At 33.9% G+C, this 26,294-nt stretch overlaps 1 protein-coding gene across 2 annotated transcripts in view; it reads left to right on the top strand.

Annotated features, from left to right (window-relative positions):
- The window catches only part of CCDC178 (coiled-coil domain containing 178), a 495,421-nt gene that overhangs the window by 38,777 nt on the left and 430,350 nt on the right, over positions 1 to 26,294 (top strand). For both annotated transcript variants that reach the window (XM_019013747.4, XM_055368060.1), the window contains exons 4-6: positions 6,007 to 6,066; positions 10,355 to 10,444; positions 22,005 to 22,144. In XM_019013747.4, the coding sequence (XP_018869292.3) occupies positions 6,007 to 6,066; positions 10,355 to 10,444; positions 22,005 to 22,144 (290 nt within the window). The remainder of the gene's footprint in view (positions 1 to 6,006; positions 6,067 to 10,354; positions 10,445 to 22,004; positions 22,145 to 26,294) is intronic.

Below are 26,294 nucleotides of genomic sequence, written 5' to 3'. Positions count from 1 at the left end.
TCTTCAACACTCATCCAAGGACTTGACAGCTCAGCCTTAGCCTTTCCTTCTGGCACATGCAGAGTCTCAAGGTCAACCAGAGGTGAGAGATTAGGGCTTTCATGGGTCTTTTCTGTGTGTGTGCCAAATCCTCAAATGATAAAGGGAATTGGTTATATGGGTGAGAGATGAGACTGAAGTAATTGTCTATTGCACTAGTTCTCAACTAGAATTGTGCATCACAGTAACCTGCAGAAAAATTTAAAAAAATCTACAAGTCTAGGCTCTCCCCTGAAGATTTTGATAGAGTAAGTCTAATAAAGCATGGACATGTATGTTTACAAATATTTCCTTGAAGCCAGGCATGGCGGTGCAGCAGCTGTAGTCCCAGCTGCTTGGGAGGCTGAGATGGGAGGACTGATTGAGCTTGGGAGTTTGAATGTAGCCTGGGCGACATAATGAGACCCTTCCTCTAACAGGAACAACAACAACAAAGTCCTCAAAATCCGGATACTATTCTGGTTAAGAACCACTGAATAGATAAGTGTAATATGTAAATTCTCATATCTCAGAAATGTAAGATATCTCTAGAAGAGTTGGACTTTGATAGACGCTAATTCCTTTAAATCTCTTCTTTCCGATAATATTAGCCTGACTTTTTCCTGATCATGCTCACAGCTTTAGAAGTGAAGTCTTGCAGGGAATAACCAGATATTTCTAAAAATGACAATTCTTTAGGAATGAGGCTTGCAAAAAACTCCAACTCTCTTCTTCCTCCTCCGATATCGTAATTGTGGACCTTTATTTTTGAAGGCTCTGTTGACCTTCAGAGTCAGGGCTGGGACCAAGGAAAGTTAAGAAGCCGCAAATGTTTGTGTTCTTACCAAGATTTATCTGTTTTTCTTGAATAGTTGCTCACACAGTTGCTGGAAGCCTTTGCTATATTTCTGGAATTCTGAAAATGTTGATTTTGACAATTTTGCCTTTTTTAATCTTTGTATTTATGGAGAGGTAGATTTTTCAAAGGTCTTTATCATTTTCTCTGATATCTCTTTTTAACTTTTGTCTTTTATGGGTTTTTGTTTCAAGTTAAGTATTCAGAATTGAAATTTGGGGAACATAGGCTGTGAACATTTGTGCGGCCTTCAATATTTATTTTATATTGTTTTCCACAAATGTACCTCACATTCAACTGTTTATCAGTATTACCACAACATATTAATACCAGATTTTATTTGATTATTATTAAATAGCTAGTTTATTAAATAGAAAATGACCACAATTGCTCTACTTTACATTTTTATTACCAAAGAATATAAATAATTTCCATGTGTTCATTTAATTATTTAATCTTCTCTCATTTGGACCTTCTGATGATGGATTGTTAATAGTTAACGTTTTCAACTTATATAAATAAAACCTGAAGCCTTTATATATTATTTCTTTTTGTGTCATATTTAGTGAAAATAATTGCCCATCCAGCTTATGAACTTCTGTCTTGAGTCAAAGAAGATAAAAGTATCATTTTTAATATATTGTTAAATTATTAAATCTAAATGCATGACTAAATGTTATACATCATGTTAATTTTTATAATTTTAATATATTTTGAAAAATTTTAAATTCTGTAGTTCATTAGGAATTTACATTAGAAAATTTGTTTACTGATAGAGTGGTTTTGATGAATACATGCTATTGGAATTTTGTAACTGGAATATTGTATAACAATACAGTTATCCACCAAGGCAGAAACATGAATTAGAGCATGAATTTATTTGAACAAATGTTTTTCAGGGTCTGTTTCATGTGCAACTCTTTGTAGAAACTGACTATAGGCACCTCTCTTTTTATTGCACTTCACTTTTTTGCACTTTACAGATCCTGTGTTTTGTTTTGTTTTGTTTTGTTTTAATTTGAGGTTTGTGGCAACTGTGCTTCCAGCAAGTCTGTGGGCAGCATTTTTCTAACAACATGCAGAAAAACTTCATGTATCTATGTCACATTTTAATACTTCCTGCAATATTTCAAAAACTTTTTCATTATTTTTATCTGTTATGGTGATCTGTGATCAGTGGTATTTGTTGTTACTATTGTAATTGTTTTGGTGTAACATGAACTACACACATATGACAGCTAACTTAATCGATCAATGTTGCATGTGTTCTTACTGTTCCACTGTCTGTCCCCCACATCTATTTCTGTCTCCTGTAGCCTCTTTGTTCCCTGAGACATAACAATATCGTACTTAGGCCATTAATAACCTTACAATGCCCTCTAAGAGTTCAAGGGAAAGGAAGAATTATGTGTCTCTCACTTTAAATCAAAAGCTAGAAATGATTTAACTTAGTGAGAAAGGCATGTTGAAAGCTGAGATAGACTGAAAACATAGTCTCTTGTGCTGAGCTGTTAGCCAAGTTGTGAATGCAAAGGAAAAGTTCTTGAAGGGAATTAAACGTGCTACTCCAGTGAACACAGGAATGATAAATCAAAACACCCTTATTGCTGATACGAAGAAAGTTTTAGTGGTCTGGATAGAAGATCAAACCAGACACAACATTCCCTTAAACAAAAGCTTAACCAAGAGCAAGGCCCTAACTCTATTCAGTTCTATAAAGGCTAAGAGAGGTGAAGAAGCTGCAGAGGGAAAGTTGGAAGCTTGCAGAAGTTGGTTCATGAAGTCTAAGGAAAAAAGTCATCTCCATAGCATGAAAGTGCACAGTGAAGCAGCAAGTGCTGATGCAGAAGCTGCAGCAAGTTATCCAGAAAATCTGGCTAAGCTAATTGATGAAGGTGAACATGCTAAACAACAGATTTTCAGTGTAGGCAAAACAGCCTTATATCAGAAGAACTTTCATAGCTGGGGAGGAGAAATAAATGCCTGGTTTCAAAGCTTGAAAGGACAAGCTGAGTCTTTTGTCAGAAACTAATGCAACTGGTGACTTTATGTTGAAGTTAATGCTCATTTACCATTCTAAAAATCCTAGGGCCCTTAAGAATTATGTTGAATCTCCTCTGCCTGTGTGCTATAAATGAACCAGCAAAGGCTAAATGACAGTACATCTGTTTGTACCATGGTTTACTGAATGTTTTAAGCCCACTATGGAGACCTACTGCTCAAAAAAAAAAAAAAGATTTCTTTAAAATATTACTTCCACTGACAACATATACATCCAAGAGGTGAAATGGAGATGTACGAGGAGATTAATGTTTTCATACCTGCTAACACAATATCCACCCTGCAGCCTGTGGATCAAGGAGTAATTTTAACTTCCAAGTTTTATTAGTTAAAAATGCATTTCATAAAGCTATAGCTACCATAGATAGTGACTCCTCTGATGGATCTGGGTAAAATAAATAAAAAACCTTGAGGAAAGTGTACATGTGTACACCATTGAGAATATTCATGATTCATGAGAGAAGGTCAAAATACCATTAACAGGAATTCGGAAGAAATTGCTTCCAAGTCTCCTGGATGACTTTGAGGGATTCAAGACTTCAGTGGAGGAAGTTACTGAAGATGTGGTGGAAAGAGCAAGAGAACTGGAATTCGAAGTGGAGCCTGAAGATGTGACTGAATTGCTGCAATCTCATGATAAAAGTTTCATGGATGAGAAATTGCTTCTTGGGAATGAGCAAAGAAAGTGGTTTCCTGAGATGAACTCTATTCCTGGTGAAGATACTGTAGGCATTGTTGAAATGACAACAAAATATTTACAATACTGCATAAACATAATTGGCAAATTAACAACAGGGTTTGAGAGGATTGGCTTCCTTTTTGAAAGACGTTCGGCTGTGCATAATATGCTATTAAACAGCATCGCATGCTACAAAGAAATCTTTTGTAAAAGGGTTAATCCATGAGGAAAACTTCATTGTCCTACTTTGAGAAATAACCACAGACACTCCAACCTTCAGCAACCACCACCTTGATCAGTCAGCAGCCATCAACATTGAGGCAAGGCCCTCCATCAGTGAAAAGATTATGACTTGCTGAAGGCTCACGTGACCATTAACTTTTTTTTTTTTTTTTTTTTTAAGACAGTCTTGCTCTGTTGCCCAGGCTGGAGTGCAGTGGCGTGATCTCAGCTCAGCGCAACCTCCGCCTTGCGGGTTCAAGCAATTCTCTTGTCTCAGCCTCCCGTGTAGCTGGGACTACAGGCGCCTGCCACCACGCCCAGCTAATTCTTGTATTTTTAGTAAAGACAGGGATTCACTTTGTTGGTCAGGCTGGTCTCAAACTCCTGACCTCAGGTGATCCACCCACCTTGGCCAATCATTAACTTTTTAAAACTGAAATATTGTTAATTAAAGTATCTTTTTATTGTTTAGACATAAACAATATTTAGACAATGTTTAGAAATATTTTATTGTTTTAGATATAATATTATCACACACTTAATAGACTACAGTATAAAATATAACTTTTATATGCTTTTGGAGACCAAACACTTTGTATGACTCACTTTATTGCAGTTGTCTAGAACTGAACTTACAATATCTCCGAGGTATGCTTGTATTCTTGGTGTGGTCATTATTTCACTCTAACGTGTTCCCTCATTCCTCCAGTTAACTGTATTTTTCATTCAGTAAATATGTATTAACACTTACTATGTCTGGGGTTCTTTGCTACTTGCCGAAAATACAGAGGCTATAAATAGATAAACTCCCTGCCCTCACGAAACTTGTGTGTTGAAGGAGAGAGACATCATAATTTATCTTGGTAATTTAGGAAAATCATTATGAATGCTGAACTTCGGGATATTCTGTCTTTGCATTTCATATGATGATTTCTTATTAGCACAAATCTCAATTTTATAATTGTAAATTGTAGATTTTCTAGTTTGAATCTAAATTTTTTAAAAATTTCTTTGAGATACCTAAAATATTTATAAAATTATCTGATAGCTTTTCAAAATTTTTAATTTTTGTGGGTATCATATCTTATCATGGAATATAATTTGTTTTCATATGTCTGTTTTTCTATAGAGAAGAAGCTGTTTCTTTTCATTGATCTAGACATTTATTTCTTGCAACAGTCTTTGAAATATATCCTTAGAATATTAGACATATTCAGATATTTAAAGGACAAGGCCCTCTCTCCACTACAAACACATGCACATATTTGCCATAATTTTTAGATTTTTTGATATTATTGCTCATTTTTAAAATTTAAAAATAATTATTAAGTCACAAATAAAATAGGCCTCATATTTTTATAGGTTATTAAACTGGAAAAAAGAGATACTTTTACAATGTTTATCTTCCTAATGTGAAGCATAATTTACATTCTTGTTTGTTTAAACTTTTTTTATGTTCTAGTAATATTTTGTACTACCACAGTTTTTTAAAGCCTAGATATAATTATTAAATATGTTCCTACATAAGTTATACTTTTGTAACTATAATGATATGTCTTTAGGGTGTATTTTTAGGTTATTGGTGTTGGCAATGCTGTCTTTTCTTTTATAAAAATCATGCTGTATTATTTATGTCACATATATGTAAACTCTCTTTAATCACTTTGATTTTGTACTGAGGATTTTCTAGAGATGCAGTTATGACGTGTGTAAATAATTGCGTTTATCTTTCTTCATGTATTGTATTTTTTCAATAAACTGGGCTATGTCACAAGGCCAATCTTCCCATACTGTTGGATTTTTTAAATCCATATATAACTTTGGAAATTAGATTAAACCTTCATTTAAGTTCTCTTGAACACTAAACAGAGAAATTACACAGAAAGCTTCTATTAAAATTGTGAATCTATTTATCATCCCAGAATGTCACCCAAGATGACTTCCCATTTTCTTCTGCAGTGTTTTCTATCAAACGCCCTTTTGCAGAGAAACACCATCAAACTTTGTCTTTCTCTCCTACTTACCCCTTCAGCCCTTTCTTATGTAATTTATCCTATATGTCTTTATTCTGATGCTGATTTTCTTCCCGTATCCTTACTAGTGCAATATAGGGCAGAATATTTGACTCAGGAAGCAGATATTTTATTTTGTTTTATTTTACCTTTTATAGGTTTAACATGTCAGGAAGTAAAGGCTCTCAGAGAGAAGGCATGGTCAAGGACAAATGAAGGTATCCAACAGCTATTACATATAATTTTCATCTCTTTTTTCTGTCACATATTAATTGTTTTCAAAAAATTGTAAGCATGAAAATAATTTCAGGCATTCTTCTGTTCTTCCTAATTGATGTTCTATCAATGAGAATAATCGCAACCCTTCTTTAAAAAAATACTTATCTATTGCTAGTATATGTTATATACTCCATTTCCTGTGTTTCCTTTTTCATTTTGAATAATGCATACTTAAGAAGAGTGTACAAACTTAATATGTGGGTTTTTTTCATAAATGATTATGAGGAAGCATCTGTATCACCTTCACTCACTCCACACATAGACATTCCCGGCATTTCAGAAGGTCTCCCTGTACTCTCCTGAACAATACTTTATGCCATCCGCTACCTGGGCTTTTGTGGTGCTAATTTCCTTTTCTTTTTAATTTTAACTGTAGTGTTCCATATGTGTGCATCCCTAAAGATGTAATTTAATTTTGCATGCTTGTTAATTGAAATTAAACTGAGTTAATATACGTATGTTGCTACTTTTGTTCAACATTACTTGTTATGTTTATCCTTGTTACTTTTTTTGCTCAATGTAATTTGTGGCTTTCATCCATTTTGCTGTACCATTGTACCATACCATTTTTTGTTATTTTGAATAATGCTTCTAGAAACCTCCTTGTACATATATCCTGTGTGAGTTTCTCTAAGGCATACCTATCAGCAGAATTGGTAAGTATGTGGTATATCTATCGTTGACATTATTTGATAATGCCAAATTATTTTCCAAAGTAATTACATGAATTTACAGTGACATAACAGTGTAGGAATGTTCCAGTTGCTCCATTTTTTTCCTACCACTTGACAATATTAGACTTTTAAAGTATTGACAATCCCCATACTATGTAGCAATGTCTTATTGTGGTTTTAATTTAAATTTGCCTGATTATTATTGATGTTGAAAATTTTTTCATGTGCTTTTTGGCATTTTGAGTTCCACTTTTGCAAACTGACTATATCTTTTTTCTAATTTTCTAATGAGTCATTTGTCTTTTTTCACATTGATTTTTAGGAATTTCTTGTGTAATATGAATACTAGTTCTAAATCAGTCACATATGTTAACTAATTTTTTTATGTTTATGCCTTTTATTTTTAATCTATTTATATTGCCTTTTGATGCACAAGCATTCTTATTATTTTTTCAAGTCAAAGCTTTTTTACATATTCTTCAAGGAAATCCTTGTCCAAGGTCATGCAGATATTCGTCCAAATCATCTTCTAAGCATTTTGGAGTTTTGACTTTTACACTTAGATTTTCAATCCACCTGGAATTGATTTTTGTGTGCTATTTAAGTTATGGTGTCTACCTTTGTTTTGCGTTTGATTACTTTGACTCTGTACTCCTTATTGCTTTTGAAAAATTATTCGTGGGCATCCCATGATGCTTAAAATATGGATGACTTCTTCCGAGTATACATGTTTTTGCTTCTGTCAGGAACATAGCGTTGTACCAATATGGCACAAACTTAAAACAAATTCAAGCATAGAGGCTTCGGTAGAGTGTCCAATGATGAAAACCTAATCTGCAAATTTAAGTGATGAACAGCCAAAGTTTTAATGTCACAGGGGTGAGGTTTTCTGCTTTTGTTTTTATTTTTGTATATTTAGTGTATACTCAGAGAAAATGTCTCTACAATGTCTTGAGCTCTGGTAGAGGTCATTGGGTTGGTAATTTCTGGTTAACCTTTGCTCTGGGGCTATAACCATTTGTTATCCAAATTTAAAACGAGTTTTACAATTTAGTTGGGAGTGAAGGCATTCTAATTTTTTGTGCTATAGGCCCTTTGAAGCTTGTTGAAGCTTATACTCTCTGGCATGAAAATTATATTTTTAAATGTATTATAAGAAGTACAGAAATATTTTAAAAATAGAGTAATTTTTCCCCATCCAGTTTCACGAATCACTTAAATTTTGTCTATGGGCCCTGAGACTAGGTTGTCTTTTTATTTTCTAAAACTTACAAGTCATCAAACCCTGCCCAAATTTTCTAGGAATTGTCAATGACTTTTGTGTCAAATGTCATTTTGCACCCTGTGCTCCACTTAAAAGTATAGTTTCTGCTCTCCTTTAGATTTTGTCCTAGTAGTTTGTAACTCTCTTGTTCATATATGTATACATATACATATATATATATATATATATATATATATATATATATATATATATATACACACACACACACAGCCTTTTAAAGTTATTTTCAGTGGAAAAGTAGATCTGATAAACCTAGCCTGCCATTCCAAGAAATATGAATTATATACACTATTATTTTCTATTGAATTATACATTTATAATAAGAGGAATTTTTCTGGCTTATATAATTTAACAAGTTTAATCCTCTTCTGAATTATATTTCTTCTCAAATTTGGGAGATAATGTGCTTTAGGACATATTATTCAAACAGTGTACTATTTAATATACATTCCAAGATATGCTTAAGGAAAAAATAATTCTGAGGTAAAATAAAACTGAGAAATTTTGTAAAATTTATATTTTCTTTGAAGTTTTTTTGATGAGCATTAACACTTTGAAAGCTCTAATAAGTCTTGCAATGAAAAAACCTTCTTAAGTAATATGTTATTTGAGTGTAGAACTGCAGGTTTCCATACTTATAAGAATCTCTTGGAATTATATATTGTAAACAGGATTTAAAGAGTGCTAGTGTAGTTGAAAGACTGGAACTAGACACAAAGTTTAAATCTTAGTTCTATCACTTGCTAACTTTGTGAACCTGGCTTGGTTCACTACCTTTCTGGGCCACATTTTACTCATTTGTAAAATGAAAATTAATATGTGTTATTGTAAAGATTAAGTATCATAGTATAATAAATATGTGGAAGTCAACTGTCATGTATATGTTCAATAAATATTAGTCATTCTCACTTTGAGATTTTTTTCATCCTCATTGGTTTAATAAATTATGGTAAATTTATACTACAAGATACCAATATATTAATTGGTATTAATATTAATATATTAACATAAATTAATCTGCAAGCATTTTAACGTTATATTTATGTATGTATGTGTGTATGTATTTATAATATATAAAATATTTTAATGGTTTTAGAGTAAAACAATTTTTTTTTATAGCATACATGGAAGAAAATGCCATCTTAAATTTATAATTTAATACATTTTGATAAGTGTGTACGTAAATGTAACTATCATGACATTCAAGCTAGAAAAAATTTCCATCACCCCTGAAAGTTTCTCATCTACTGTAGGCAACTGTTATTTTGATTTTTATCACCATAGCTTAGTTTTATCTTTTTCTTGGACCTTGTAATAATGAAATTAAATGCATCGAGTATGTTTTATCTGACTTTGTTTGCTCAATATATTTTTGAGATTCACCAATGCTACTCCATGTATTTGCAGCTCATTCTTTTTCACTGGTCCACATTATATTATTGCATAACTACAGAGTATTTATTTAAATCTATTTTTCTGCTGATGGACATTTAGGTTGTTTCCAGTTTTCACTGTTATGAATAAAGTTATATGAATGGTCTGGGATAATATTTTTGTGGACCTATGCTTTCATTTCTGTTTGTTAAAAGCTTAAGACTGGAGTTGCTGCATTGTAGTGTACATATATTTAGCTTTATAAGAAAATGTCAAATAAATGATAATATATTTTTATGTTTTAGAATTTTGAAACACTTCCTCAGAGATTGTAAAATAAAACGTTTTGCCTCTCTCTCTACATTTCCTCTTTCTGAAAACAACAGTTTCTTAATCTAGCAATTACAAATCCTACATATCTTATTTATTTACAATTATAAATCATACATAACTTATATAGGATTTATAATTATAAATCCTACATATCAATAGTTAACATAGTTAAGATATATAATAGTATATATATATACACATACACATGCATATCATTTTAAAAAAAATGATAACAAAGCTTACACACAAATCTCTGCCTTGCCAATTTTCACAGTGTATCCTGGATACATTCTGTATCAACACATAATAACTTATCTGTTTGTTTTAAACAGCCTCATGCTATTTTGAATACCTTCTTATGAAAGAGTCAAACCAATTGAAGAGCACAGAGAAAATATCTGAAGATACTCTACTGTGGATTTTGATTAATATTTGTATCATAGTTGTTTTTCTTTTAAGGAGAGCACTTCTCTAACGTAGTTTTTTACATGGTGGTGCTTATTTTAAAATTTTCTATAATATTAACTACTCACTAAAATATGTATTTTTTCTTTTTAAAAGGCAATGCCACGTCTCAAAGTTTGGTTCTATATGGAGCCTCTAAGGAGAACAGTGAAGGTTTTCATGAAAGTAAAATGACAAATACTGAAGGTGAGGACTGAATGTAAATCATATAGTAAACTATATAAGCTATATTTATATTATCTCATTAGTCTATAATGTCAATACTATTTCTATTTTGAAATAAATCCTACATATCATTAATTGTTAACATAGTAAATATATATAATAGTAAGATATAATGTAGTATATTGTATCAATAGTATATTGTTAATGTATAATCTGGGTTTATGAATTGTTATGTAATTTCAGAAATGTATGAATTTTGAAATAAATTCTTAATCACCCAAGCTGTGACTGGCCTGTTTTAGATAGAACATTTCCAGTTCATTGAGGACATGTTTCTTAGAAGAAAAAGAAAGAAGACAAACGTTTTTGGGGGTGTATTTTTCGTTTTTTAAATAATTATTTTATTTTATTTTATTTTAAGTTCCAGGGTACATGTGCAGGATGTGCTGGTTTTTTACATAGGTAAACACATGCCATGGTGGTTTGCTGCACTTATCAATCCATCACCTAAGTATTAAGCCCAACATGCATTAGCTCTTTTCCCTAAGGTTTTCCCCTAACCTGTCCTCCCCCTGCAGGCCCCAGTAAGTGCTCTTCCCCTCCCTATGTCCACGTGCTCTCATTGTTCAGCTCCCACTTATAAGTGAGAACATGCAGTGTTTGGTTTTCTGTTCCTGCGTTAGTTTGCTGAGGATAATGGCTTCCAGTTTCATCCATGTCCCTGCAAAGGACATGATCTCGTTCCTTTTTATGGCTGTATAATATTCCGTGGTGTATATGTACCACATTTTCTTTATCTAGTCTATCATTGATGGGCATTTGGGTTGATTCCATGTCTTTGCTATTGTGAATAGTGCTGCACTGAACATAACACATGCATGTATCTTTATAATAGAATGATTTATGCTCCTTAGGATGTATATCCAGTAATGCAGTTGCTGGGTCAAATGGTATTTCTGGTTCTAAATCTTTGAGGAATTGCCACACTGTCTTCCACAGTGGTTGAACTAATTTATGCTCCTACCAACAGTGTAAAAGAATTATTTCTCTGCAACGTTACTAGCATCTGTTGTTTCTTGACTTTTTAATCATTGCCATTCTGACTGGCGTGAGATGGTATCTCATTGTAGTTTTGATTTGCATTTCTCTAATGATCAGTGGTGTTGAGCTTTTTTTCATATATTTGTTGGCCACATGTGTGCCTTTTTTTTGAGAAGTGTCTGTTCATATCCTTTTCCCATTTTTTTAATGGGGTTGTTTGTTTATTTCTTGTAAATTTGCTTAAGTTCTTTGTAGATTTTGGATATTAGACCTTTGTCAGATGGATACATTGCAAAAATTTTCTCCCATTCTGTAGGTTGCCTGTTCACTCTGATGATACTTTCTTTTGCTATGCAGAAGCTCTGTAGTTTGATTAGATCTCATTTGTAAATTTTGGCTTTTGTTTCAATTGCTTTTGGCAATTTCATCATAAAGTCTTTCCCCATGCCTATGTCCTGAATAGTATTGCCTAGATTTTCTTCTAGAGTTTTTATAGTTTTGGGTTTTACATTTAAGTCTTTAATTAATCTTGAATTAATTTTTGTATAAGGTGTAAAGAAGGGATCCAGTCTCAGTTTTCTGCATATGGCTAGCCAGTTCTCCCAGCATCATTTATTAAATAGGTAATCGTTTCCCCATTGCTTCTTTTTGTCGAGTTTGTCGAAGATCAGATGGTTGTAGATGTGCGGTTTTCTCTCTGAGTTCTCTATTCGCTTCTATTGGTCTATGTGCCTGTTTTTGTACCAGTACCATGCTGTTTTCATTACTGTAGCCTTATAGTATAGTTTGAAATCAGGTAGCATGATATTTCCAGGTTTGTTTTATTTTTTGCTTAGGATTGTCTTGGCTATGTGAGCTTTTTTTTGGTTCTGTATGAATTTTAAAATAGTTTTTTCTAATTCTGTGAAGAATGTCAATGGTAGTTTAATGGAAATAGTATTGAATCTATAAATTGCTTCGGGAAGTATGGTCACTTTCAAGATATTGATTCTTCCTATCCATGAACATGATACATTTTTCCATCTGCTTGTATCCTCTCTGATATCCTTGAGCAGTGGTTTGTAGTACTCCTTGAAGAGGCCCTTCACTTCCCTTGTTAGTTGTTTTCCCAGGTATTTTGTGGCAATTGTAAATGGGAGTTCATTCGTGATTTGGCTCTCTGCTTGTCTGTTGTTGGTGTATAGGAATGCTTATGATTTCTGCACATTGATTTTGTATCCTGAGACTTTGCTAAAGTTGCTTATCAGCTTAGGAAGCTTTTGGGCTGAGTCGATGGGGTTTTCTAGATAAAGGATCATGTCATCCTCAAACAAAGACAATTTGAATTCCTCTCTTCCTATTTGAATACCCTATATTTTTTCCCTTACCTGATTGCCCTGGCCAGAACTTCCAACACTATGTTGAATAAGAGTGGTGAATGAGGGCATCCTTGTCTTGTACCTATTTTCAAGGGGAATGCTTCCTGTTTTTGCCCATTTAGTATGATATTGACTGTGGGTTTGTGATAAATGGCTCTTATTATTTTGAGGAATGTTCCTTCAATACCTAATTTATTGAGTTCTTTACATGAAGGGATGTTGAATTTTATCAAAGGCCTTTTCTGCATCTATTGAGATAATGATGTGGTTTTTGTGTTTAGTTCTGTTTATGTGATAAATTACGTTTATTGATTTGCATATGTTGAACCAGCCTTGCATCCTGGGGATGAAGGTGACTTGATCATGGTGGGTAAGCTTTTTGATGTGCTGCTATATTTGGTTTGACAGTATTTTATTGAGATTTTTGCATAGATGTTCATTAGGGCTATTGGCCTGAAGTTTTTGTTGTTGTTGTTGTTGTTGTTGTTTTTGTTGTTGTATCTCTGTTGTATCTCTGGTATCAGGATGATGCTGGCCTCATAAAATGAGTTAGGGAGGAGTCCCTCCTTTTCAATTGTTTGGAATAGTTTCAGAAGATATGGTACCAGCTCCTCTTTTTACCTCTGGTAGAATTCAGCTATAAATCCATCTGGATCTGGGCCTTTTTTTAGTTGGTAGGCCATTTATTACTGCCTCAATTTCAGAACTTGTTATTGGTCTATTTAGGGATTCAAATTCTTCCTGGTTCACCCACCCACCTGGGAGGGTGTATGTGTCCAGGAATGTATCCATTTCTTGTAGATTTTCCAGTTTATTTGCATAGAGGTGTTTATAGTATTCTCTGATGGTTGTTTGTATTTCTGTGGGGTCAGTGGTGGTATCCCCCTTATCGTTTCTGATTGTTTATTTGAATCTTCTCTTTTTTAAAAATTAGTCTCACTAGCAGCCTATTTTATTGATTCTTTTAAAAAAAATAGCTCCTGGATTCGTTCATGTTTTTGAAGTGATGTTTATGTGTTTATCTCTTTCAGTTCTGCTCTGAGCTTGGTGATGTGTAGTCTTCTGCTAGCTCTGGAGTTTGTTTGCTCTTTGTTCTCTAGTTCATTTAGTTGTGATGTTAGGGTGTTGATTTGAGATCTTTCTTTGATGTGGGCATTTAGTGCTATAAATTTGCCACTTAACACTGCTTTAGCTGTATCCCAGAGATTCTGATACATTGTTGCTTTGTTCTCATTTGTTTCAAAGAACTTCTTGATATCTGTCTTAATTTCATTATTTACTCAGGAGTCATTCAGGAGCAGGTTGTTCAGTTTCCATGTAGTTGTGTGGTTTTGAGTGGGCTTTTTAATCTTGAGTTCTAATTTGATTGTACTGTGGTCTGAGAGAGTGTTTGTTATGATTTCAGTTATTTTGCATTTGCTGAAGAGTTTTTAGTTCCAATTATGTGATCAATTTTAGAGTAAGTGCCATGTGACACTGAGAAAAATTTATATTCTGTTTTGGCTGGCAAGTTCTGTAGATATCTGTCAGGTCCACTTGGTCTAGAGCTGAGTTCAAGTCCTGGATATCTTTGTTAATTTTCTGTCTCAATGATCTGTCTAATACTGACAGTGAGTTATTAAAGTCTCCCTCTATTATTGTGTGGAGGTCTAAGTCTCTTTGTAGGTCTCTAAGAACTTGTTTTATGAATCTCAGTGCTCCTGTATTGGGTACACATATATTTAGGATAGTCAGCTCTTCTTGTTGAATTGAACCCTTTAAGATTATGTAATGCCCTTCTTTGTCTGTTTTGACCTTTGTTGATTTAAAGTCTATTTTTTCAGAAACTACAATTGCAACCTCTGCATTTTTCTGCTTTCAAATTTGCTTGGTAAATTTTCCTCCTTCCCTTTATTTCGAGTCTATGTGCATCTTTGCATGTGAGATGTGTTTCTTGAATACAGCACACTGATGGGTTCCATCTTTGTATCCAGCTTGCCGTTCTGTGTTTTTTAATTGGGGCATTTAGCCTATTTATATTTAAGGTTAATATTGTTATGTGTGAATTTGATCCTGTCATCATGGTGCTGGCTGGTTAATTTTGCAAACTTGTTAATATAGTTGCTTCATAGAGTTGTTGGTCTGTGTGCTTCAGTGTGTTTTCGTAGTGGATGATAATGGTTTTTCCTATCTATGTTTAGTGTTTCCTTCAGAAGCTCTTGCAAGGCATCTCATACCAGTCAGAATGGCTATTACTAAAAAGCCAAAAACAACAGATGCTGGCAACTCTGCAGAGAAAAGAGAATTGTTATACACTGTTGGTGGGAATGTAAATTAGTTTCGCCACTATGGAAAGCAGTTTTGAGATTTGTCTAATAACTAAGAGCTGAACTGGCATTCAACCCAGCAATCCTGTTACTGGACATATATCCAAAAGAAAATAAATCATTCTACCAAAAAGACAATGCACTCATTTGTTCATCACAGCATTATTCGCAATAGCAAAGACATAGAATCAATCTAGGTGTCCATCAATGGTGGATTGGATAAAGAAAATGTGGTGCATATACACCATGAAATACTATACTGCCATAAAAAAGAATGAAATCAAGTTATCTGCAGCAACATGGATGCAACTGGAAGCCATTATCCTAAGTGGGTTAGCACAGGAACAGAAAACCAAATATTTCTTGTTCTCACTTATAAGTGGGAGCTAAGCAATGGGTACTCATGGACATAAAGATGGCATCAATAGACACTAGGGATTACTATAGGGAGGAGAGAGGGAGGGGGCCAAAGGTTAAAAAACTAACCATTATGTACTATGCTCAATACCTGGGTGACAGAAGCAATCAAACCCCAAACCTCAGCATTACACCATATACCTGTGTAACAAGCCTGCATGTGCATTCCCTGAATCTAAAATGAAAGTCAAAATTATAAAAAAGAAAAAAGAATCCAAACAGACTGGGGACAGAGGGAAGGCTAATTAAAAGTTTTATTTTGGAACATCTTTGCTTTCTTATCATTCTGTTACAGTAGGTAGCCTCAGGTATGAGCAGGGCAAAAAAGGGCTCTCCCCTCCTGCCCACGCCCTCCCCGCCCCTCCCCCAACACACCAGGAGTGTTGGGTGACCATCAGGTGATGGTCAAGCAGTTGTTAACTGTTGATCTAAAGTAATAACTGCTCACAGTCAGTGCCAGAGAAAGGCAGTCTCCTAATAGAAAACACCTTAAACTCATCAGCAGCTTCCCGATAAAATCTCAGGAGTGGGGAGAAGTAATGCAGTATCTTGGAAGTATGCCAACGTATAAAAACCCAAGTCCATAAGTCAAGCTGCGCACTTGGTTTCTCAAATCACCCGCTTGGCCTTTATCCAAGTTGTACTTTTCTTCTTTTCTTTCCTTCCTTTCCTTACTGTCCTAAAGCTTTTTAATAAAACTTTCACTCCTGTTCTGAAATTTGCCTTGGTCTGTCCTTCTGCCTTATGCTTCTCAGTCGAATTATTTTGTCTGAGGAGGCAAGAATTGAAGTTGCTGCGGACCAGTACAGGTTTGCCACCAGTAACTTGGATACCTTCCACTAATAACAGTTCTTTTACTTTTCAAATCATTTCTGAGGATCCTCTGTACCAGGCATCATTTTCACTGCTTGTACTGTATCAGATCTCTTCCATCTTGAAGCTCCCGTGGATGCCTCCTTTATCCCTTCCAGCTCTATGTCTGATCATACAAATGTGTCCCTTTTCTTCCGTAGCCTTTCTGCTTTGGCATTTTAATTTACTGTTGTGAATGTATTTCCTTGTTTGTGGTATATCAACTTCTCAATGGGTACATTTTAGTTTTATCTATCATGCTTCTCCCATTCTGCATAGGATTCTGCAGGCCCAGACCTCCCTTCCTTACTCTCAATGCCAGGATAGGAGTCTAGGAAGGACAGATTTGGGAAATTTGTACATTTGGCAAGGAGCTCAGGGCAAGGTTAAGTCTAAAGCTGTTTAGTTAAGAGTTAAGCACTTAAAGGAGATGATCAAAGGAGAAAGCGTAGAGGAAAAGATTATTTCTTATCAAATAGTCATGTTTAAGGAATATGAGAAAAAATAGGTGAACAGGAAGCTAGAGAAAGTTATTAAAAGAACATTTCAAGGAAGGGCTGTCTACAATGTTTTTTAGTATAAAAAGTTAAAGTAGGAGAACGATACAAGGTTATTGAGTTCTGTCACTAGGATATGCTTAGTGGTCTTTTTTATAAAACAGACATATGGAGGTACAACTTAAATGCAATAAAATCCACTCATTTACAGTGTATAAGTGAATGACTTTTGACAAACACACACATCCATTTAACCACCACCCCAAACACTGTATAGAAATTTCCATCTTTCCAGAAAGTTCACTCATGCCCCCTCTACAGACAAGATTACTTTAACTGACTCCCACAACCCCAGTATGATTTTAGTTTTACCACTGTAACATTTCAAATAAATGAAATTATGCCACTTGTACTCCTTTGTGCCCAACTTTTTCAGACTCAGGAAAATGTCTGTAATATTCATCCATGCTGTTTCATATATCAGTAGTTTGTTCATTTTTATTGATTAATACCTTTCCCTTGTATAATATTGCACAATTTATTTAGCCTTTAATGGAAATTTGAGATTTTTTCAATTTTTGACTATCATCAAGAAAGCTATTATGAACATTCACCTACAATTCTTTTTGTGGACATATTTTTATTTGTCATGGGGAAATATAAAGAAGAGGAATGCTGAGTAATATGGTAAGTTTAACTTTTATAAGAAATTGCCAAATTGTTTTCCAAAGTGTTTAAACAATTTTACATTTCCACTAGCAATGTATAAATTCCAGTTGTTCTATATCCTCTCTGATACTGGGCATTGCAAACCTTTATAATTTTAGGCATTATAGTGTGTGTGTGAAGTTGTATTGAACTGTTAGTTAAATTTGCGTTTTCTTGATGACTATGACTAATGATGTTAAGCATCTTTTCACATCGCAATAGTCATTTGTATATTGTCTTTTGTGAAGAGTCCAAGTCTTATGCCTATTTTCTGAATATTAAGTTGTGAATTTTCTCTGCACATTCTGGGTAGAAGTTATTGGTCAGGGATTCTATGCCATATGTCAGAGGGGCCTCCCACGTGGGTTTCTGAGGCTCTTCTCTGCATTGCTCTGTCTTCTTGAGTTCCTGCCCTCTTCCAGATGTTTCCACTGTCCACGAAACTCATATTTACTTTTCAACTCAGCGGGATTACTGTGCTCTGTTTTTCTCCCAGATCTCTTTATTGCAGTTGGGAAACTGTCCCTTGGCAGAGAGCTTGGTGATTGTGGGACTCCACCTTATCAATTTCCCTTTTCTCAGAAATAAAAACCTTGAACTGCCCATTTTTCAAAGTCCGAAACCAGTTGTCTCATATTTTAAAATCCAGATTTAGAGTTGCTTATAACTGGAGAACTAATTCCATATCAGTTACTCCTTCATGGATGGTAGTTGATATACTGCTTAGTGGGATGTAAGAATGAATTTTTCATGGAGAGAACAAAAATCAGATTACAGCCAGGTAAAAAGTTTAAAAAATGATAGAGGATTTGTTTATTCATTTATTCAATAATTATTTAAGGCACTTAATATTGTTCTCTGGAAAGAACTTCATGGGGAAGATAGGAAAACATAAATGTGATAACAGCAGAGTGCAATGTGATCCATTCTTATAAGAGAAATGAAAAGTGCTATAGCTGCACTCAAATGTCTGAAAGAGCTGAGTATTCCGCACAGGCAAGGAACCTTGTAAGATGGATCTTAATATTTGTATATAAATTGTAATTTGAAGAAGAGATCAGATGAGGATATTGCAGCTGCCAGTATAAACAGTTCATTCAAAAAATTGCTAGTGAAAGCAAAATTTGATATAGAATAATAGCTATAGGAAGTGGTCAGGCAAGGTAGTGGGGAGACCTGTGAGTATACAAGGCAAGTAAAAAAAAAAAATTGTATTGAAGTTGCAGATTTTGAAGAGAAGAAAATGGCAGTAAGTGAACACCAAACAGCGGCATTGCACATTGACTAAAGTTAGAGTAGAAGCAGTTTTTAGCCACTTCCGACTCTGAGAGTCCGTGTGTATTATTCTAGATATTTAGTGATAAGTGTCTCCAACAGTTTAAGGTCCAATGAAAATGTGATAACTCTAATGTCAGTGAAAGGTGTTTTTGTTTTTCTCATGTATAACAAAAGCTAAAGAGATCTTTGTTTTCCATAAAAGATTAAAGATGCTTTATGTTCATCGTGAAAGAGTCTTTGCATGGAGGACAAATTATTTTTAATCTCAAGAGCACTGACTTATGTTACATTTTGGAAAGAAAATCAAGATGTTAAAAGGGATAACAATGTGAAAAGGAAATATGCGTTCAGCAGAGTTTTTCCTAAGCGTTCTGAGTTGAGATAAAGGGATGATAGAATAATTGGGGTAACGTACATAAAGGAAGCGCATATACAAAGCAGAAGAAAAGGAAGGACTCTTGTGATAAAATGTTGAATTATTGGAGCTGGGTGAATAAATTATATAAGGATCAAATTCATTGAGCAGTAAGAGTTGAAAGTTTATAAACATAGTCTTTCTATTTCATTTGCCCACACAAACAACTAGTTGATATTTTTTCTCAAATGGAAGTTTCATGTTGCAGAGTCTCAGCAAACCTCAACTCTGGCTTGGAGCCAGGAGGATCTTGTCTTTTATGCATTAATTCTGGGCAAGGAAGTTGGAGTCAGGGGCATGTTTAGAGAGGATGAAAGTCTCGCCGAGCTTAATTCTTAATATACTCACACTGACCATTTGTGCACAGGCTTCACAAGGAGGACTCCCTCGATTTATGTTTGGAATTTTAGGTGAAAAATATCTTACGTAACATCCTACCAATACATTAATTTATTAAATAAGAAATCTGAGACCTAAAGACTGAATCGTTTTAGCTAAAGATGTGCAGCTAGTTATCAGTTCAGTCAAGAAAATACAGATGCCTAGTTCAGCTGTCTTTTGATTATATCATGCTGTCACCCTAAACTGAGTAAAATTCTTAAAAATTGAAAGTTTTAACTTATGCCATGCTTGCAATGAAATAAAAAGAGTAACATGAACCACTGAATTTTGGTTCAATCTTGTGCTACTTAGGATGTCATGTCTTTTACAGATTTTAGTGCAAATTTAAGTTTGTAGTACGTGATTCCCATTACTTTACCATATGTTACATATTCAACCTAAACCATAGGAGTGCTATGGAAATTAATTAGTATTCACAAAATAGGTTGAGAGTGGCACAGTCAAGAAAAATATAAAAGGAATCATCACTATTCTTGTTTTCACCAAATTTAATGAAGCAAAACAAATGTTTTGACTGTAACAGTGACTGCTTGTTTGTTAAATGTGTATCAAAACCTTCTTATTTCTAAAGGGAGGGCCAACATGCCCTTATCAAGATACTTGGATAGGAGATCAGTATGCAATTTTTACTAGATTGTTCTTTTGGTCTTTTGACTATTACATATATATGTGTGTGTGTGTGTGTGTGTGTGTGTGTGTGTGTGTGTGTGTGTATGTTTATGAACTAAAGAGGAAAGATGGACTGTAACATACAAAAAATAGTTATAGCAAGTATATGTGTTCAGAGTATGGTCAAAGCAAACTAAAAGACATAGGATACCAGCACTGATATTATGAAGGAGCATTCAAAATGTAAAAACAAGCAAAACATTCGGGATGCCCTGAAATATATTTTTAGTACTGTTTCTCTTTATTTTGCCATACTTTTAAAACATAAAAACAGCCTTCACAGTTTATACTCCATAACCAGGGAGATTTAGTTCAAGTCTCAGTTCTCCTACCTACCTGTTCCATAGACTTAGACAAGTTATATAATTTATTTAAGCCTTGATTTCCTCATCTATGAAATCAAGATAATAATCCCATTTTATAAGATTGTTGTGGGGATTTAAAAAATGTGGCATCAAAAATTTTTAGCTTAGCTTTATGTCTGGCACATATTTTTAGTGCTCATAAAAAGGTCATTTATATATATATATATATATACACACACACACACACATATATATGAGAGAGAGTCGAACATTGTAGAATAGACTGAACACTTTTATTTATAAATGAAACATGCCATTTTTACAAGAGATTGTGTTTCTAGAGGAAGATATTATAAGGCTTCATTTAAAAGATATTTAAAAGATTGCAGTTTAAATGAAGATACCAAAAATATTTACCATCTCTGTGGGTTGGCATTGAAACAAAACACAACAGGATTATTTCTCTGTTCCCTCAAGGTCAATTGAAATGAGGACATCACACTGTTCTCATTGAGGCGCTGAGCATATTTTGTGTCTCCCATTTAAGATCAGTGACTGCAACTATAATCCAGCCCAATAGAGTCCTTAGAGTCAAAAGGACTGCAAGTAAGCACTTTGGTGGAGTTTCATGGACAACTTTGCTGTGCTTCTGCAACCTTCAGTCGATTTGGGACATGCCAGGATTAGCATCACTGAGGCACATCGGACTGAGTGGATTTTATGATGAGTACAGCTTTACTATAGTGAGAACATTAATCACTCTTCGCATGAGACTCCAATTTTCAGAAATGGAAGGTAGAAAATGAGGTTATTATGAGGATGAAGGAGACCTGCTTTTATTTTTTTCAGCAAGAGAAACTCATGCTGGATTTAAGGAAGAACTTCAATGCATGAGTAGTTGGATATTATTTACATTGAAAGAGAGCATCTCTTTGAAGGGAATATTTAAAATATATTTCAAAGTTATTTTTAAGAGATTCCGAATCTGTTTAGTAACACATGGGTCAACTGTTTTTTCTGCCTTTTTTTTCCTTCATTTTTTCCTATGTTTAGTTCACGATGCTATGTTTTTCAACTTTGCTTGAAGTTTTATTTTGGCTTCTCGGGTTCATTTTTTATTTGTTACAGAATTAAATCATAAATGATTATTTTATTTTAGCTTGTACGTTTTTTGAAGATTTGTTCTATAATTTTCTGACAGATTTCTCAGCCTCTCTATTAAGGAAACTAAGAGTATTAGCACTAATAAAGCAGAATTTTTTTGCTTATTCTGAACATCAAAATTTACTACTTTGTATAGAATGAGTAATGAACTTCTGTTTGTTCTCTTTAGGGGTGAATAAAGGCATTTACTTCAGCTACCCATGTCGACGTCACAGCTGTGCCGTAGTAAACATCCCAGCACCTTGTGTCAACAAAATGATTTCACACATCCAAGATGTGGAGTCCAAAATACAGGAGCATTTGAAAAGGGTAAGAGACTAATTTAAAATGCTGATATTTTGGTAAGCTTTATCGACCCTCTAAGGATTGGTTATTTAAAGAACCCAGGAAACTCTGGACTTTTTAAATGATAATTGGAATGCTTTTTAAGAATCTTTGCTCAGTTGCATAATTTACTAGTCTAGACATGTTTTTGATAGTCTCACTCCAGAAGGGTGAAACGACCTTATTAAATCGATGTTTTTTCTCCCTACCTGTTTGTTCTTTATCCAGAGGCAATCATGCTAAGTGGTAATTTCCATAAGCCAACTTCACTAGTAAATTAAGTAGTATTTACATACTTTTTGGGACACTAAACTGATTAGATGATTAAATTGGTGTATAAAAGGACAGTGTGCCCTTTTTAATGAGTTGTTTTATTCTAAAGAAATGCTTAATAGTTCTATTGAAAAGGAATATAATGATTCTATGTCTTTTTAACCTGTTAAAAGTTTGCCTTTATTATTCTGAAGGGAGTTCAATCTTGAAAGGCAATTATTTTCAAAGGATGATTTAAGAATGACAAAAAATACCACTTCTCATACCTTTTATTAAGATTATATTTCTGAACAACTAATGCAGAATTAGACTGCTCAAATGGGAGATCAATTTTCCAGAGACCTGTGCTATTTTTTTTTCTCTCCACTGTTACTGGATCTGGCTCAGCAAACATTCTGATGGGCCACTTACAATTCTCAGTCTAGGATGTCACCTCTTGTTAGAGATCATTAGAGTACAGTCTTCAAGATTGCAGCCTTTAGATGACCTTAGATGGGAATGAAGAGATAGTGATACTATATTAGAACAAGTACCAGCAAGTGATATGCACTCAATATATATTTGTCACGGTTACTTCTATATTATTTATATCATTCTATATCAGCATTGTGTTACCTTTGTTGTTTCTATATTTCTCCAAATCAGATTACCCCTTCAGGAAATGCTTTATAGGTCACAGGACTGATGGTGTCCTGGGCTTTGAAGACTATGGCAAGGAAATAAAGAGCAGAAATTAATATTTATTGCTATGATATGCTATATACTTCCTATGAGTTTTAATTAACAATTACCCATGTTGTTAAAAATGATAAAAATCATAGGTATTTTAATAAATAATTATAACAACTACCACTTATTAAAATAGTATAATGGTATTTTAATAAATAATTAAAACAGGTATTTTAATAAATAATTATAACAGCTACCATTGATTAAAAAACTAATATAAGTCAGACATTATGTTTTACTACATCATTGCTCTTAGACCTTACAAAACTATTGAATGGTTATAGTTATACCTAATTGATAGATAGGGAAATAGTTGTTTAAAACAATTCAGCAACTTGTTCAAGCTCACAAGGCAGAATTGGGATTCACACACCCTCTGTCTGTTTTCAAAGCCCATATTCTTTCCTGAATCCGACTTGGTGCTCTGAACAGTTGATAAACTGTTAGATACTATGGATAATAGGGCAGGTAAAATATTACCTTAGATAAAATAGTTTACAAAATAAGCCAAGATACTTTACATCTTATCTTTAAAAAAACTGAAAAAAAGAGCTATTCTCATGTAAATATATTGAAAAACCTCAAAAAAGGAGAAGCACCAGAGCTGACTTCTTTACTCTTGTCTTCTGGGGCCTAGATTAGTGCCAGATAAATAGTAGGTACTCAATAACTGTCTGATGAATACAAAAGTAAATGAAGATCTAAAACAGAACCTTTCTATTCTGCATACATCTGAGGCACCTATCCACTCCATATGGTAATGGTGATTTATGTACCTAACCTCTCCTATCTTCTAGGCATTTAATAAATATTTATTGTTTTGCCCTTTATAGAAATTCTACTGTACAGATGAGAATTCTAGGGCATAGAGAAGTCAAATATCTTATATGTACACATCACACAGGTAGTGAGCACTACAGCTGGAATTTGTACTTAGTTCCATCTGACTCCAAAGTCCATTCAACGTCTGTTTTATATCCTTGGAGAGAACTTAATTCTTATTTCAGAGAATATTAGTTGGTATTTTGAGAAGAAACACACAATAACAATGATAGAAAAGTACACTTCTAGACAAAAATTTCAATAATGATAATTCTTTGTTTAGAAATAAATAAATACAAGTTTTATCTGAAAGGAGATTCATTATGAAATAAATGCTAATGACAAACTTTCTGTTAATTTTCAAGGTTATTTTGTAGATTTTCTATTTTCTATATTTAAAAATTATCTTATTTTGTTTTATTATTGACTGTGCAGTTAGATTTGCTAGTGTTGAACTGATAAATAGAACATAAGTAGTATGTTTGGTGCAATGATGAGGACTCTCCATTAGATATTTAGTTCAAATCTATGCAGTATTTGAACTAATATTTTAAGAATGAACTGGTGGCCAGCTATCTTTTTGAAAGATGAAAAAATTTTTTCTGACTAACCTATCACAATAAGAAAAAAATCTTCCCATTATCACATGGAAAAAGTGATAATATTACCAAAAAATGTTGGTAATATTAGACAACCTTACATTGACATAGGAACTTAAATTTCCTCAAAAATAAAATTAAGCAGGCACAACTGGAAAGAACTCTTTAAAAGATAGCTTCTGATATTTTGAAATCAAAGCTAATAGCATCTAATATTTCCAAATAAGTAAATAAAGATCATAATTCAGAATTAACCTAAGCATAAATCCTCACGTCACATAAAATGAGTTATGTGTGTAAGAAATATTTAAAATGGCAATCCTCCATCTATTCTCCATATTAATGAGTTCAATTGTTTGGATTTTTAGATCCCACAAGAAAGTGAGAACATGTGATGCTTGTCTTTCTGTGCCTGCTTGTTTCACATTGCATGCCTGGATCAAAACATCACACGTTCCCCATAAATATATACACCTACTATGTACCCACAAAAATTACAAATGGAGAAAATTTTTAAAATATTTAAAATGAATAATTACCTGCAGAAAATACTAAATATGAATGTGTGCTGGGTGCATTTTTCCTCCAGAATGCCTGAGGGAAATGCAGAAAAGGGGTATTTCTTCTCAACATTTTTGCCACTTAACATTTTACCCAGTAAAGTTGTCAACTGACTGTAACTTTGAGAGGAAGTGGAACATTTTTCTGTCTGTAAATGTATCTGTATATACATATATGTGAATATATATTCATTCATCACCTACAGTCCCAGGCCTGTCTGATAACGTATCTGGTGCTGGGAGAACAACAGGACCACCCTTTCACCAGTTTCCAGGGGTTAGGCAGAGGGCAAAGCAAGGCAGAGGAACAATGCTTGGTGATGATCAGCTGGAGCCTTCACCCCAATTACATATAATATGTAGTCATCTGTGATTATCGTAATGGTTATACAACTCTGTAAATACATTAAAAACCACGGATTTGTATACATTGGTGAACTCTAAGCTATGTAAATTATCTCACTAAAGCTATTATTATATCTGTATATATACTTCTCCATCATGAATTGCACAAAATTCTTATTCTGAGTTGTAGATCATCTGAATTCCTTTGGGTTTTAATGTTAGAGGTCAAAGCAAGCAACTGGTTTAATTATCTCTCTAAATTACCCATATCTCATGTCTTATGACTCTAATTGTTAGAAAAGTTTGGTGCAATGATGAGGAAGGACAGGCTGGCCAATGAAGGGCCCAGCAACAAGCAAAAGAGAAAGAGGTATTTGCCAAGTGTAAGTTTATTTAAACCCCTCCTGCTGAGCTCTCACTATGCTGGCCCTGCTCGTCTTGAACTGCTGGCCTCAAACAATCCTCCCTCCTCAGCCTCCCAAAAGGTTAGGATTTCAGGCATGAGCCACCATGTAAGGCCCATTAGATAAAATTCTATAAGTAATTATAAAGCTTACATCTACCCTGGGTATAACATACACTGAATGAGTAAAAGATCAGTCTTTTACAATTTTCTGTCCACAGTGATTTCCAATGTAGTCAGAACACTCTGGACGCCTGTGGTTAGCAGCAATGCATCTGCCACGGACTTTTCTATCCACTCCAGTTTAATTTCAATTTGAATCTCCACTGAAAAACTCTTCAGAGTGGAGTTACTATGAGAATTTTCCCCATATTTTGTTTTTGCAAAGAATCTGGAAACATCAC

The sequence above is a fragment of the Gorilla gorilla genome, chromosome 17, assembly GCF_029281585.2.
Source record: "Gorilla gorilla gorilla isolate KB3781 chromosome 17, NHGRI_mGorGor1-v2.1_pri, whole genome shotgun sequence".
In the NCBI taxonomy this organism is placed as follows: domain Eukaryota; kingdom Metazoa; phylum Chordata; class Mammalia; order Primates; family Hominidae; genus Gorilla; species Gorilla gorilla.
This window is presented reverse-complemented; position numbering and strand designations above follow the sequence as displayed.